This window comes from Sardina pilchardus, chromosome 4 (assembly GCF_963854185.1).
Source record: "Sardina pilchardus chromosome 4, fSarPil1.1, whole genome shotgun sequence".
Classification (NCBI taxonomy): domain Eukaryota; kingdom Metazoa; phylum Chordata; class Actinopteri; order Clupeiformes; family Clupeidae; genus Sardina; species Sardina pilchardus.
In genome coordinates this window covers 16,141,300-16,158,799 of record NC_084997.1, presented here as the reverse complement: position 1 = coordinate 16,158,799, position 17,500 = coordinate 16,141,300, and the positions used below count along the sequence as shown (strand labels likewise).

General features: G+C 48.0%; 1 protein-coding gene across 1 annotated transcript in view; it reads right to left on the bottom strand.

The window, feature by feature from the left end:
• Positions 1-17,500, bottom strand: part of LOC134078416 (diacylglycerol kinase beta) — a gene marked incomplete in the record, with an annotated part of 92,319 nt that overhangs the window by 31,845 nt on the left and 42,974 nt on the right. The window contains 3 exon segments of the mRNA XM_062534353.1: positions 9,607-9,767; positions 12,146-12,235; positions 14,193-14,278. Coding sequence (XP_062390337.1) covers positions 9,607-9,767; positions 12,146-12,235; positions 14,193-14,278 — 337 coding nt within the window.

Here is a 17,500-nt window from a genome sequence, read left to right as displayed (position 1 = left end):
TGATGAACAGCCTGTCCAGCGAGTTGGAACATAACGTTGGAACACAACAGCTCAGGTGACCACAGCTAGAAACAGATGGCTAATGCCACCATATTTCATATCTCCACATTTCATATTCCTCTTTGGAAAAGTGGTGATTTCTGCTACGACTCTGACAAGCATATTTTTAAATATACTGTAAATGTACTGTACGTCAAAAAGGTCATACATAAACGAGATTGAAAAACACACACACACACAATAGAGAGAATACAAAGTCTTTGTAGGAAAGATCGAAGCCATCTGCCTTTCACAACTTTTGCTAGAAAGCGGTCTTTGAAAGTAGGTTGGAAACACACTGCCATTACTCTCTCATTCTCCACATCAAAAGCATCCATAACTTGAATGTGTCTATCCTCTTTCAAACCAGAGTTTTAATGAAAGCCTTTTCAACTCCGCAAACTCGTTCTCCTTGTGCATCTTAAGTTGTTTCTTCTTCTTCAGGACGTTAGCTCGTGGCTGCTACGTCTGGGTCTTTGCCACCGAGTCTTTGAGACGCTTAGAAGTTTTACATTTTCTGTATGTGTGTGTGTGTGTGTGTGTGTGTGTGTGTGTGTGTGTGTGTGCGAGGCAATCTACGCTCGGCACGTATCGCTTATACAAATGCCAGACGGCCCTCATTGAGGCGCAGAGAAGGGGTTAGAGCATCTGTATCACTCGCTCTCTCTCTCTCTCTCTCTCTCTCTCTCTGCTACGCCGAGATTATGAAGCGAGAAGAAGGAGAAGAAAAAAAAAAAAAAAACACAATCATCTCCATTAGAAAAGTGCCTCCATTTGGCGAGGAGAAGCGACCTCTGAACGAGCCGTTCAGCGGTGCCAAGCCACGCCGAGAGAGAGAGCGAACGAGCGAGCGAGAGAGAGAGAGAGAGAGCGAGCGGGCGACGAAAGGGTTGACAAGTGCGCCAGCTGTGTTGGCTCCGCCAAGCGACTGAGTGGGGCCCTTGTCATGATAAGTACACCACAATTTATTCAGCAGTGATTAAATTCAAAACCCACAGAAAAAGATAGCAGGCAATGCACGTGTGTGTATTTGTGTATTTGTGTGAGTGTGTGAGTGTGTGTGAGTGAGTGTGTGTGTGTTTGTGAGAGTGCATGTGCATGTGCATCTGTATCTGTCTGTGTGAATGAGAGAGAGAGAGAAAGATAGAGAAAATAAAGGAGTATAATTGATGAATAAAGCGTTGCAGTGTAACGGATCTGTGCCTATCTTTAGATAACAGGGGGTTGTGCACACACACACATATACACACACACACACACAAACAGACAACCAGCCCGGAGCAACCACATCCTTCAAACACAGCCTCGTCGTATCCCCACCGCAACAGCAGAGGAAAAACGGCTGTGTGAGTGTGTGTGTGTGTGTCTCTACAGCGTGAAGTAAATATGTGTGTGCACGTGTGTGTGTGAGTGTGTGTGTGTGCAGTCAGAGTGACATGATCTGATGGGAAGAAGGGTGGCTCGACACTGGCAACAACTTTGGCTTCCTGCAGACATGTGCAGGTGCAGAGGCATTCAGACGGAGGCAGACAGGATGTTAACTGTCTCGTGTGTGTGTGTGTGTGTGTGTGTGTGTACATGTACGTGATTGTGTTTGCATCTGCCTGTGCTTTGACTAATTGAGTCGGTACAGGTGCGCATCCTTACAAAGACCTACTATAGGAGATGGGTGCTCGCTTCAAAAAGTTATAAGGACGCTTTTCAGCACGAGGAGTAAGTGGCAAGTAAGTGCATAGATCCACGAGTGAAAATGTTGGAAGGCATGTTACCTTTTTCAATCAAAAAAGTAAATGGTAGAAATGAGATGATGTCTATTTACATTTCTGTACATGTGTCTTTTTCATGAAGCCCTAAGACGAATGATTATGTCTTCGTATGTGTGTGTGTGTGTGTGTGTGTGTGTGTGTGCGCAAGACTGTATGTGTGTGTGTACTCCGAGCAAGACTGTGCATGTGTTTGTGCATGTGCAATCTTTGCAGAAGTGTGTGTATGCTTCTGTCTGTATGTGTTGAAGGTGTGTAATCTGTGCATGAGCATGTGTGTGCATATAGGTGTGTTTGTGTGTGTGTGTGTGTGCGCGCAAGGCACGTGTGCATGTGCATTATGTGCGTGTGCGTTTGTGTGTGTGTGCATGGCACGTGTGCATGTGCATATGTGTGTGTGTGTGTGTGCGTGTGTATGTGTGTGTGTGTGTGTGTGTGTGTGTGTGTGTGTGTGTGTGTGTGTGTGTGTGTGTGCGTGTGTGTGTGCGTGTGTATATGTGTGCGTGTGTTGTGTGTGCGTGCGTGTGTGTATATGTGTGTGTGTGTGTGTGTGCATGTGTGTGTGTGCGTGCGCGTGCACATACAGGAGGTGGCCAGTCTGTCCCTCCTGTCCGGGTGCCCTCCAGCAGAGCCAGTGTCAGAGCCAGCTGTGAGCGATCGACTCCTGCTGCCCGTCTTTAAATAGAGCCGGGTCCCATCGACAGGGCTGTCGGCCTCCACAGGCCCGGCATCGACCCTGCCAATGACACCCCACCTGGGCAGGGAAGCAGCTTCGGCACTGGTGCCCCGTGGTGCCCCTGTGTGCTTACGACTTGACCTGGTCATATCAAGAGCTAAGGAGGTGCTAGTGTTTTCATTAAGACCCGATACAACACTTGTGTCTTCCAGTCTCCATGCTGTCATTCGATTACAGATTCGAACTATGCATAAACAAAATCACTGTCTTTTTAAAGTTTAATCCAAGTCCTTTTTTTTAAATTAAAACTAACCAGGTAAAGATTTCTAGGGGAGATAAAAGCGTGCGTAAGAGGCTTTGGTTTCTGATCAGAGTGCATATCAGGTGGCCTGTGTGCATGTGTACAGTATGTGTGTCGTGTGTGTGTGTATAAGAGTGTATGTGTGTGTGTGTGTGTGTGTGTGTGTGTGTGTGTGACAAGTAGAGTGCCTGGCACGAGTCCTTGCTTTTGTTACATGAAAGGACAGAATGTCCTGTATCGGGGGCAAGACCACATGTATTGTGATGTTGCATGGCAGCCACGTTGCCCTGAAACTGTGACAGTCATGGCAACGTGGGTCAACAAGGTTTAGCACTGAGGTAGCCCACAGCATAACCCTCCACCCCAGAATAAAAAAAAAAACCCATGCATGCATGTCCACCATCAATGACAACATTTCCCAGAAGCCCTGTTTATGAAGGTTGGTATGATCTTGCCTTTTGAATGGGGTGGCGAGGACAAACAGAAAAACAAACAAACAAGCTATCTGCCCTGTCTATCCACCACATTACATTTTCTCTTCATGAGAGAAAGCGAGAGAGGGGTTGATAAAAAAAAGAAAGAAAGAAAGCGGAGCAGCCAAGGTAGCTGATTCAGCGACTGTTCCCAGGGCATGGCCCCGCAGTGAGTGTTTAACAACAGCAACCTCTGAATGTCATGGCCTGCCCCACAAAAAAACAAAACAAAAAAACAACTCCACCTCCCACCAATAAACCCCCCTCTCCCCACCCCCGCCCCCCCCGGCTGATGTCATGATTTGCCCTCTGCACCTGACAACAATCTATTTGAAATTTCACCCCCCAATTGGGGACAGGGAGTCAGTGTGGAGGACAACGCGGTCCTGTCCTCTCTAACCGCCCCCCCCCCCCCCCCCCCCCTACCGCTGTCACCACTGCCGCACCGATCCGACAGCGTCTCTGTTTCGCTGGGACGCTTTCCGCAGGTTTTGCAGCGCACAGGATGGCATTAATAAGACGGGGTGAAGAGGGGAGCGTGATTAAGAGGGGGTGAAATTCAGGCCGTCCCCTGATCAGCATGATGACCATAGAGGGTTTGTGCAGCAAAGCAAGGCAGTGCATCCCTGTCCATCTGTGCCTCTGTCAAGCTGCAGCAGGTGCATACATGTCTCTGCGCGCCCACCGCTGTGTGTGAGTGTGGGTACCTGTGTTAAGAGACCATTTAGGTGAATATGCACTGAGTGTGTGTGTGTGTGTGTGTGTGTGTGTGTGTGTGTGTGTGTGTGTGTGTGTGTGTGTGTGTGTGTGTGTGTGTGTGTGTGTGTGTGCTGTTCCCTCTTAGCTTTAAGACCAGCCAGGTGTCACTCAGCACGGTCATTCATTACCGCGGTAACCTGGTCCGAACCTGGCAGCATCGGACTTCCTGTCACTGATACTTCCTCTGACCTTCAGCCTATGCCAATACTACCACCCCCCCTCCCCAACACACACACACACACATACAGTACATACACCCACCTCGCACACAAACACTTTCACACAGACATATGCAAACATGTGCACGTGCACACACACACACACGCACACACACACACACACACACACACATGCCCACCACAGCCCCCTCATGCAAACCACTCTATCCCTCTGCTTCACATCTCTCTCCCCTTCCAAACCATACACGGGCCCAGTGCTGAGTGAAGCCATTTCTTCATAACTACCACTGCTAAATCACTCTGTGCCACACACACACACACACACACTCTGCACATCTCTGCAGATCTGAGGTCAGATACGTGATAGGAAAGAGTGACGGTGTCACTGGAGACAGCTGGGGTGTCACGGTCCAGTGTGGGGGTGGGGGGGTGAGGAGCAATACTGAGGAGTCTTGGACAGAGAGGGGGGACATGGATACTTTGTTGATGGCAAGGAAGGTGACTTAATCTCTCTCTCTCCCTCTCTTTCTCTGTCTCTCTCTCTCTCTCTCTCTCTCTCTGACTTCTACCTCCATCTCACCCCCCCCCCTCGTGCACATTGGGAAAGATCATCTTCCATGGATGGGTGAAGGGACACCTTTAACTGCTGATGACAGAGTGTGTTTGTCCCATCTCATTCCCTGCGGGAGATTCTTTCCAGGGTGAAGGAGCATCCGAGCTGAGAGAGTGGACATGCATCTCCGATCGGGAATGTAACATCGGATGTCTTCTCTTTGGCCGCAAACATACCCAGCCATCAGTTTGTTTACAGCCTTAGGAGGCTTCCTTCTGGACCACTTCCAGAAAACATGAAAGACACCACCACACTGCACACCTCTGGAACACATCCAGGTTGAAAGGTCAAAATAAAATCGAGATAAGATCTAGAGGGAAGACCATCGCATCTGCTTCTCCTGTACGAAAGGAATGCAGGTGGCAGAAGGGTGCAGAGTACATGAGCCACTTCAGCCTGCTGACATATCCACAGTCCATTTCACCATTTCACTGCTCTGTTCACGGCCCTGTCCACAGTCCTGTGTCTATGTCTAAGGGACGGTCCTGTCCACGGTCCATACAAGCTCCATTTTGAAAAATGTCACATGCGTTGGGACTGCGGCCCCTCTGCAGTTCGGGGGTAACGTTACTACCACCACCACTACCGCCACCGCCACCGCCACCCTTGCCCAGTGGGATCTGGGCACTCAGGCCCGCTCCCGACAGGCTTCTGTGGCTGGGCAACAAACGCACGCCCGTGTGTCCCATCTGTCAGGGACACGAAGGACGGATGATTCAGCTCGCCGTATGGCAGCCCGCGACTGCTCACTACTCACACCACGCTCGCCACTACCGAGTGCTTTGTGCTCAGCAAGATCAGACATCCGGCTCATCGTCAAGACCTGAGGTGGACCAGTCCATAAAAAAAGGTGTTGATGATTATTAATATTGAAAGGATTATTATGTGTTTTAAGACTGTTGATTTGTTCTCATGGGCGAACATGTAACGTTCTATAAAGAACCTTTTTACGGTTCTGAAATCAGTGTTTTGCTTGCTTTCGTTGTAATGAAAAGGGTAAGTATGGCTAATGACACACACATAAAGACGCCTTCAAATACAATTCAATAGCCTGCACGGCACAAGAACAGTTAACTTGAGCATAAAAAACATAAAGTCTAAACATAATGCTGCGGGACATCTAGTTCAGATCAAGTCTTAAAGTAGAACTTATTTTCTGTCCACCGTGTAATCTTGCATCAATTGGTTGCCGCCATCAATGCACAAGTAATGACTAATCATTTTCTGGTCTATTTCGGATATGTTGTGAATAGAACAGAGGAGACGATTTCAATTACTGTCAATTGCTGTCAGTGGGAGGGCGGAAAAAAAGCAAACTGCTTTGAGGACGGCGGCAGAGGAGTGGGAGCCGCGCACAGACAATCAGCCAGCCAGCCAGCACAGCCAGCACCTTCTCTGTAGACGCCGGAGTCTTGATTAGCCTCATACGCATGGCATCATCTACCTCCACCATTAAAACAGACAGCTCCTGCGACTGCTCCGGCGGCCCGTGCTCAACCGGCAACCTGTTGGAGATTTTAAAACCAGACGGTTCCTCTGACTAACGCCGCGCGCCCGCTCCATCCCGTTCTCAACCGACCCCCATCCCCCCATCCCTTCCTCCTTTGCTCCGTGCTGTACTCTACAGTCAACAACAGTGCCAACAACACACAGACACACACGCACACACAGACACACGCTCACATGCACAGGCACACACACACACGCACGCACACACATACGCACACACATACATACACACACGCACGCACACACACACACGAAATAAAAACGGAAGTCAATATAAGGCAGGGCCCACATGGGGTGTGTCCGGTCAGTGGCGTGGTGTGCTGGGACAGTCCAGCCCGTGCTGCGCTGGGGTAGGGTTTTGGGCCGGGCTAAAGTCGCTAATGATTACATCAGCAGAGTGAGTCAGTGGCCGGTTTTGCTCAGGTGTCAGTGGCACCCGATGTGTGGCCATCTGGTGCCCGCCAGCTCCCTCTCTCTCTCTCTCTCTCTCTCCCTCCCTCCCTCTCTCCTTCCCTCCCTCCTTCCCCTTCCCGAGGTCCCTGAATGCTGGCCCGCTGCCGCAAGGCATCCGCAAGGGAGGGCGAGCAGGCCGCTAGCGACCCCCTCCGACCAGCCGCCGCTAACCAATACCGGTGCAACAACAACAACACAACAACAACCACCAATACCTAGAGAGGCAGCTTCACAGCTAGTAAGATACTGAGGATTTGTACTGCCTTGCCTGCAGACGTCCGGGCTGGTTTAGGCGGATGTGCAGAACCGACAATACATTGTCATTGAGTTGACTTCAAGGGTAGAATCTATTGGCAGCTATTTACTGTAGTTTGTTAGATGAAACACTACATCTTTCTTTGAGGCGCACATAAAGACTAAATCTGTGTGCGTACATGTGTATGTGTGTGTGTGTGTGTGTGTGTGTTGAGCGATGGCTTGTCTGTTTTGTCATAGCCACTGGAGGATGGATGTTTTGGTCCATTAAAGAGAACAAAGGGAAAACAGTTTGTGTCTTATGGGAACTGGCAGCAACTTCAGCTCATGCCCAGATCCTCCTGGCACTGCTTGCCTATCCCATCACAAGACAGGGTGCCCACAGACCGGGCATTGTCCTCGCTCCGCAGTCTGTCCTGCCACCCCCCCAAAACCTCTAAATCATTCATGCTGGGGCCGAAACAAGCCCAGGCCCACTATGAATGCATGTTATTGTCTATTACCGTCAAAAAGCTAAGCAACTTTATATTGTTGCCCTGTTAATGTGGTTCTTAGTGTCTTAATACTGGGGCTTTGTTTATGTGGCCTTACAATGCTGTCTCAGTAGTTCAGTGGTACTTCAGAGTATTTTTCTATTTCCGGTTGTCTTTTTAAATGGTGAATTGTTGCTTATTCCACTTCTGAACACGTGACGATTTACACATGACAAAAGCAAGACAAAATGTTTTGAAATGTCGTGCTCTATGGAATTGTCACAGGAAGTGACAATGAATTATGCACGCATCACATCCAGCTGAATGAGACGTCAGTTTAATTACATCGGCACGGTTCTGAAAAGAAACTGACTTTATTTCAGATGGAACTTGGTGAGGGTACTGCTCGTCAGACTGGACCATGTATTTTTATGCAGCATGTTTCTGTAATGTGAGTTTGACGTCGGGCAGATGGAGAGAACATGCTGACAGCTATAGAAACAGTGCCAGCGCTGGGAATCAGTGGGAGGGGAGCTTACATAATGGCGCTGCAGTATGTTGCCTTCAAATGTGGTTGGTGTGCGCGTGAGTGGGACTGTGTATGCTTGAGTGTGTGCATCCAGGTGTACATGAAATACCTGATATCTGTATCTTATATTGCATGTAGCAGATCTACAGTATATACTTTCTCCAAATCTAGCATATACAGTATATACAGTATGTGTGTGTGTGTGTGTGTGTGTGTGTGTGTGTGTGTGTGTGTGATTGTGTGTGTGTGTACACATCTGTTTGTGTGTTTACCTACATGTGCATATACTTCACAACTAAGAGAAAATAATATAAATGAATGGAACTGATTTGAGATTGTGAGAAAGTGTGAGACCGTGTGTGTGTGTGTGTGTGTGTGTGTGTGTGTGTGTGTGAAACTGTGTGTGTGCTTGTGTGTGTGTGAGTACTGTAGCAGTCTTTGTGTGTGTGTGTTGTGATTCCTTGCTTAATCCTTCGCGTGGCTGCTCTTGCCGTTACAGGGCTCCATATCACCTGTGTCGGCTGGTCCTTTTTCAGACCGTGCAGCTATTTTTGGACACCCCCCATAAATGTAGCCTGGGGTACCTGGCAAGTGGCACTGAGTCGAAACAGAAGCTAGCTGCCTGCCACGCACACACCGGCAAAGTGGCAGAGTACATTATGAGTTTGGATGGGAGACGTTTCACACTGAAGGCAGGCTAACTATTTATAGCGCACCCCCTCTCTAAAAATGGAGCAAAATTAATCATTGGCTAGCAGAGTGAGGAGTTTTTGGAGCAGCCAGGGTAATGAGTTAATACACGGCTGTGACGCGCAGAGAGATAGAGAATGCAGCTGAGCTGCGCATACTAAAGGATGGTGTGTAATTGTATCAGGCAGTTAGGGTTTTTTTTGGGGGGGGTTTGCCTCCGAAACGCCACTATCAAGGGCAATTTAACTCAATTTTGTGCTAGAGCTCTGAGCAGTATCTAGCTTTACGGCCAAACAGCCAAACGGAGTTCGGAGATTTTTTATGCCGAAATAATTAGGTCACTTTCCGAGCACTGTGATTCTGTGACTTCCATTGCACTGGCCAAGTGGAGCAGCTCCTGCCAGAGCACAGATGGATTAATGACACGCAATTATCATCCTTTCATTATCTCATTCTGTTTGTCGTTTACGTGCAGCTATTGGGAATGAAGTCATGGCTTCTTCTGCCTGGTACAGATCTCTTGTGTGCTTCTCCTCACAGCTGTTCCAGCTACTCTGAGCGAGACCTTTGTGTTGCACTTCTGACCAGTTCTGACAGCGTCTGGGAGGTTTGGTGTGTGACCTCAACACGCTTGCTCTAAGAACAAAGACGGGAGAAAGTGGTTTGTTTACGTTTGGGAGGTGAGCACCGGCGCTGTCTTCTGAGACACTCTTGAGGCCATTTTTGTGGTTTCCAAATGACTGTACCCTCTTCTGAAACCTACACTGCATCACTCAGTGATTCATCCATCCCAGTCTCCTTCCCTTTAACAACACGTCCCTGATTCGTTCCCCTTTCAATTACAATACACTGTGGAACTCCTGTTTAAACGTTTAATACTCAACAAGGACTCACCACTCCAATAGAGAAGTAATTGTTCACGATGCTTTGGGGGACAGGGTCGCCCCTCTCCTCCTTGTCATCTGGGATGATGTCGATGTTCCACCGATCGAGCACCATATCTGTGCTGTGTTCAATGTCTTTGAGGACCTTCAGCAGGCTGCCGCCTTCATAGCCTGTTAAAGACATAAGGCAACTCTGTTAATTCGGCTGATCAACACTCAGTTTCTCTTACACATACACATACACATACACATATACAGACACACACACAAACACACACACAGAAACATAAACACACACACACACACACACATGCACGCACTGGCATGCATATACAGCCTATTCAGCATTAATTCAGACCAATTTCATGGTCAATTCAATGTTCTTTTACAGGCAGCAAATTGTGCAATTAATAGGCGTTCATGTGGTGATCAAACATTTGATGCGAAAATAAAAATCAGCTTCCCAGGTCTGAGAAACTGTCTGAGAAAACGCCTGTGAAAGACCTGAACGCCCCACCTCACCCTACCTACCCCCACCTTCACCTCCGCCAACCTCGGAGCGTTTGTCTCTCCTGTGACAAAAGAGCTTTTCAGGACGCCAAGGAGCCCGTAGCCCGTAGCTCCTCGTGGGCCGAAACACAATGGAGTCTTTACACCATCAGGGAGTGGAGCCCCACGACCTGCGTCTGCCTGCCGACGAGACCCAGGAGGGGATGGGAGAGAAGGCTCTTCGTCGTCATCGTCATCCTCGCCTGACGCCTGGCGACCCCCTCGGGGGCTTGTGTGATGGGGGTTCAGGCCCCTCTGGGGAGGTGTGTGTGTGTGTGTGTGTGTGTGGGGGGGGGGGGGTGAGGGGGGATGGAAGGGAACCTGCCATTACCTCGCCAGCCTTCGAGGACCGGCGGGCGCAGGGAGCGGGCCGGCGGGCGGGCGGCGGAGTGGCAATATTGTTACATCACCACTACAAAGAGCTCGCTGCCTCAGGAGGCCGCGCCACGCTCCCCGAGAGCTCCGCGGCAGGAGCCAGCCATCGCCTAGCAACCGACCGAGAGGCTGCGGGCTGGTGTGATGACACCCGGGCACCACCCCGTTGTGCTGCCCTATCACATACGCACACACACACATACACACACACACACATACGCAAACATGCACACACACATACGCACACACACACACACACACACACACACACACACACACACACACACACACACACACACACGCACACAAGACACACACACACATACATGCACACACACACACACACACACACACAAACACGTACGCACACAAGACACACACACATACATGCACACACACACACACACACGAGACGCACACACATACTGTACATGAGATACACACACATACACACATACGCACACACACATGCACACACACACACACACACACACACACACACACACACACACACACACACACACAAACATGCACGCACACACACACACACGCACACACAAGACACACACACATACATGCACACACACACACACACACACACACACACACACACACACACACACACACACACACACGAGACGCACACACTTGCATGAGATACACACATAACACGCATACACACAAACACACACACACACACACACTTACACAAGTGCTCTATCTGCATCATCCTCAATTGATCTCAAGGACATAGGGCCCACTCCACACAAACAAAGGGCAGAAAAAACAGCGAGACCCTGTGAGACCTGTGCTGACATTAAATTCTATGTTCCGTTGCATGTATACTGTCCTGCTTTGCGACAGTGAGAGATGCGTCTCCGTGACGATGATGATGCCACGATTACTCATCCTTGCTCTAGTTGTGACTCACGACGCTTTGGAAACCTTGCAGGATGATGATGTCACCTGCTGGCATTTGGGCAATATCCACCAATCCTGTCATATCAATGTGACCCCAGTGCCCCCTGCAGCAGCAGGCCTAATGGTGTGGGAGAAACCAGCTGCCTGCACCGCCATTCTTAGAGGGCATGATGCAGTCGGTCAACTGAGGGGGGCAAAAAAGTCATTTGACCTTAAAAAAATAAAATAAATAGAAGTCAGGTTTGACAGCTACCTGCTCAGATGCAGCAGACCGATCCTGGCAATATGAGGTGCAGCTTACACACTCTCAGAGTGGAAGTGTGAGCGTGACTCTTGTGGATGATGATTGTGCTATCAGATTGGTCTTTGAATGCACCAAGCAGGCTTTTCAAGTGACACTAACACAAATGCTATATGTGGCGAGCTGACATGCAGAGCCCTCCAAATTATTGTGTTTTTGCACATGTTTTTGTCATCTTTGTAACAAATAATTATTGTTATAATTATTTCTTAATATGATATTCCTTTTACTTAAAACTAAATTCAATTCCCTTCGGATTTGTCCTTGTTGTTTTAACTGAGAGATGACAATAAATGATCAAAAGATGATGTTTCGTCAACTCTCCCAGGGGTGCCAATAACTGTGGAGGGCACCGGTTCTCTCGTCCACCTGCTCACCGCTCCCCGCCCCCAGCCCCACTCACCTCCTCCCCAGCGCAGACACCTGGCCAGGTCGTTCCCCGTGCCCAGCGGAAGGATAGCCACAGGTGGATCTCTGGCAAAGTTAGCTTTATCTGGAGATAAAAACAAACAAACAAACAAACAATCAGCAAAACATGCTAATCCAGAGAAGTAAAAACCTCGACACAACAAAGACAGGTTGAGCACAGAGCACACCACTCCTCTGTGACAGCAACGCTTGAGCGTGAACAAGAGTCCTTTTCCAAGACATTCAATTGCACAGAGCTGCCTCCTCAGATGTCCTCCCCTAATTCGAGTGATGCTCTCGCAGCCAATGAACAGATTTAATTAGTACCGAGTTCAGTTAATTTCATTTTGCAAACGGCAAAACAACAACATTCATCTCCCACCGAAATTGCTGGGTGGTGGCCTAGTTCTGAAGAGGTGGGTTGGTGGGTGGGTGGGTGGGTGGGTGGGTGGAGGGGGGGGGGGGGGGGATTTACCGACTGTACTCAGTCACACACCCTCATTCTTTCTACAAAGTGATTATGATCACGACGGAACAAAACATCCACCCAAACATGGCTGATCGTATTCTCAGATCATTACTGACAAATTCATTTAAGACTCAGTGCACAAGCTGAAGCCACCGCAAGAGAATTCACTTGACGTGCACTGTACTGTATGTCCTTATAACGCACGTCACTTATGGAGAACATGGGGAACAGGAGGAGGACGGTAAAGATGGTCAACTGCTATTCCAACTGAGCCTTTCTGGGAAATTCACGAGTGAGTGATCAGGCGTGGCAGCACTGGTGTGTGTGTGTGTGTGTGTGTGTGTGTGTGTGTGTGTGTGTGTGTGTGTGTGTGTGTGTCCTTTGACTGGCAGCAGATAATAGCGGGTGGCAGTAGGGGTCTGATTATTGCAAGAGCCCCCCCTGTGGCGTGCTGCTTTACCACAGCAGGTGGAGGCTGAACACTGAACGAAGTCTCAAAGCCACACACTCTCTCTCTCTCTCTCTCTCTCTCTCTCTCTCACACACACACACACACACACACACACACGCTCTCTCTCTCTCACTCTCGCTCACACACACACTCTCACTCACACACACACAGAGGCCAAGAGAAGCTACTAATCAGGAGACTGGTGTGGAATCTTTATCTCTTCACTAACTGTATTTGTCATCACATTAATTCATAATATAAAAATACCTTAAAATACAGATGTTGTGGTGTAAGACAACAACAAGCACACGTGTACACACATGAACACGCGCATGCACTAGCGCAGGCACACGCACACACACACACACACACACACACACACACACACACACACACACACACACACACACACACAGCCTTGTCTGCTCAGCATGTGTGTTAGCACCAGGTGGACGATGAGCCTGAACAGGCGTGCTGCCTCTCTCCTCTCAACACAATAAATCCCGCCTTTTCCTCCACAAAAAGGTCACAAAAGATGTTTGTGGAAAAATCCATGGTGGTGAACAAAAGCCTTTTCATCAGCCCATTAGAAACTATTATGTGTGCTTTAGAAAAATCTGACTATTATAGCTGGTTAGCACTCTATCAGAATGTTGTGCTAGTTTTTACAGAACAAAGCTTTCGCCCCAAGAGACCAAGCTACTTGGAAATCATTTTCTCATTATGTCCAAAATTCAGAATCAAATTACACCTCCACAGAAACAAATAAAATACACATGGATGCACATATGGTAGCACAGTTAAGTTGATTCCAATCTTAATTGAAAAGAGTCAAACTAAACTCAATTTGTCAATGCAGAAATGTATTAACTCAACCATGCCCATATGGTTTTGATTCAAGCTGAAAAAAAAACCCTGTTAAAAACTAATGCAAATAAAGCTAATGACTTTAGCGCAATGCTCTACAAAATGGCGACTTCAACATTTTTTTTTATTATCTATTTATTTATTTTGTCCCTAAGTAACAATTAGCTCAATGCTGCACACATGTTGAAAGGGGTCGCTATCATGAATTGGTTGGGATGTAAGACTATGAGGGCCCCTCCGGCTCTCAGCACTCACCGATACAGTCCAGGATCCAGCCCACTGTCCCGTCCCCTCCACAGGCCAGCACGCGGAAATCAGGAACGTCACGGAAGAAGTTGAGTCTGGAAAAAGAAACATGGCCTCGATCAGCATGCGACGGAAGTGGGCTCAGAGGAAATTCCAACCTGCCAACAGTAGCAATACTGCCCACTGATTTACAATTGGTGCATATGAAACTGCAGCATTTGCAGGACCATGGCAGTTTTTGGAATGTGTTTCCTTTTGGACATAAGAAAACAGACACTGGGAGGCACAAATGAAGTGACACATGTCTCATTTGAATTGGTAATATGATAATCTGAAACATCTGATGGCCTTGTTTGTTCAGGGTCTTGTTTCTGCCAGTACTGTACATTCACTAGAGTTCAACTCGGTGTGTTGAGAGAGGGCTATAAGCAAGGCCAGAGATCAGACCCACAGGCGGTCGCATCAGGCGTGTATGCCCACATCACCCTCTGCTGGCCAGTTCAGTGACCTGTGCTAGTCGGAGGAGCAGGGGATGGGGTGGGGTTGGAGCTGAAGGGGAGGGGAGGGGGGGGGGCAGATAATACCACTACTTACGCACATCCATACGCACTATAGGGAGCCTACACTGCACTAAGCGCAATAGAGTTTCGCAACATAGCCTCGTGGCGTGCTTAAAAATTCATGCTATTTAATGTTAGCTCGGCAGCACGATGACGCTCCACAATGTTTTATGCATGCAAGCTCGGGAGAGGGAGAGACACACTGTGTCAAGTTCAACAATGTCAACAAATGGGGCTCCAAATTAGTGGAGACAATGCCAACAAACAACACTTTTAATCCACTCAAAACAACTAATTGTGAGTCATCCAAAGGGCCACCGTTACTCTGACTAAAAAGCTATGCAAATCTGTTGCCATGGCGTCCCGAGCGCTTGGAGGAAAACGAGCAGAGCATATGCAGGTTAACCCTTCAGTGAGGCATGTTAACCATAACATACACCCACACACACACACACACACACCTCTACATGCAGGACATGTCCAGCACACAAAATGTGGGATAGAGTCCATGAAGTTTTTTTTCTACTTCTGCTTTTACGCTGGAGTTTAAGGCCTTCTTCACTGCTTTAAGGCCTTCTTACTAATAAACACATAAACGGCAAATCAAAAGAAAAACCTATCCAGGATGAGGAACAAAAGTTTATTCAATCCATCTGAAGTGCTGACTCATTGAGGCAGAGGAAAAGCTTAAGAGGAGGAGGGTCACCACATCCAAATACTTCTCTTAGACAGTCAAGGACGCTTTACTACATCTTTCATTCTCCGACGACAAATCTGGGGGCTGTTTTTTTAATGGCATGTCTGGCCTGACAGAAGACCTTTACATTTCTAAAGGATACCAAGAGATCTCTGACAAATAAGAAGAGGACAAACAAAGGCTGAATCCGCCAACAAGATTGTGCATGTACAGTATATTGAGAAAAGGGAGAAAGAGAGAGGAGAGAAAAAGACTGAGAAGAGAGAGAGAGAGCAAGAGAGAGAGAGAGAGAGAGATGCATTGGAAAACAGGATTTTTCCTTTTAAGGTCACAAAGAGCCTTTCAAGTTCAGTCACTGAAGAAAAAGCCATGTGATCAGTTGCATGCCACAGGGGTACAGGGGGAGGGGGGAGGGGGGAGGGGGGCTTAGGAACAAGGACAATTACTGGTCGGGGGGTCTACTACACCACACCCCAACCCCCCACCCCACCCCTTGCCTAAGGGTGCCTGCCTGTTCATTATGCATACGACCGGTTAAGTAAACAGTATCTTACTAGGCTCTCTATCTGTCTGACGTAAATGGCATCCAGAGGACCAGCTCTGTGCTGCTGACGCTCTGCTGGTGATATACGGCCCTCGTGTCTGCAACTGAGCAGCATCACTGAGCGTGTAACACTACTCCGCTCCGTGCGCCGTGTGTTCCTACTGTGGCTGCTCTCAGTGCTGCTGCTGCTGCTGCTGCTGGTGCCTCTCCCCGGCCGCGGGTGCGGTGCACACTCTATTCCCACTGCAATTAGGGCTCACTCCACACAGCCACACACTGCTTATCAGCCGTTACATCATTCCATTTGCTCCTGCTCGCCCATCTCCCAGAGGTTTGCTATTAACTCCAGCTACGTCACTGAGCCCTGCTTCTCTCTCTCTCTCTCCCTCCTCTCCCTCCCTCTCTCCCTCCCTCTCTCCCTCCCTCCCTCCTTACTTCAGTCCTTTGCTCTCGTTCTCGTTCTTTTTCTCCCGCTCCCTCTCTCTCTCTCTATCTATCTCTTTCTCTCTCTCTCTGTATCTCAAAGGGCTCTTTCGCGTAAGAGCGGCTAGAGTCGTGACTGGCTGTGGGAGGGGAGGCCCTGCGGACAATAAGGCAGGTCACTCTCCTTAAAGAAGGCCATTCGTCTTGTTCTCAACTTCTTTTAATGAAACATCCTGTTGCACAATGCGCTAAGGTACAGGGTGTCCTCTAGTGTGGTGTTTACAAGCCTTTGTGTGTGTGTGTATGTGTGTGTGTATGTGAGTGTGTGTGTGTGTGTGTGTGTGTGTGTGTGTGTGTATGTATATACGTGTGTGTGTGTGTGTGTGTGTGTGTGTGTGTGTGTGTGTGTGTGTGTATTGTGTGTGTGTGTGTGTGTGTGTGTGTGTGTGTGTGTGTGTGTGTGTGTGTGTGTGTGTGTGTGTGTGTGTGCTCAGCTCTCTGTGTATGTGGATATCTCAGCAGAGCAGAGCACTTGAATGCTGAAATAAGTGGGGGAGTATTAGAAACGAAAGTAAAAAGCATGTCACTGTGCAGCTGAGACATTTTAGTTCAGCTGATGACTAATGATGAAGGCAGGTTCAAGACTTATTGACAGCATGTAATGAACCGTACGTAAGACAGTTTTTGAATAATTGTAAATATAACTAATGCGGATGGACAAAAGAGTAGCAATTTTGCACTTAACAATGTAATAAGAGATTAATAGATATAATAGAGACATACCAGGTTGACCAAAAATATGTCAAATAAATATCTCAAATCTAAACATCCAAAGTCAATTCAACATGTTCTTAACAACTGGCCATTTATGATGCAGGATACTACATTCAGTGATTCATTGACATCCCTCGTGATAAACCGTTTTGGAAATGTCACAGTGATTATGCTTAAAAACAAAAGAAAAAAAAAAAAGAAGCACGCTGGCACAAACGTGCACAAGACAAAAAACAGGAAGAATCCAAACTGTAAAAATAAACGTCACACATTTTTTGTCCTTTCTTTGGGTAGATTAATTCAAGGCCAAATGTTAGGG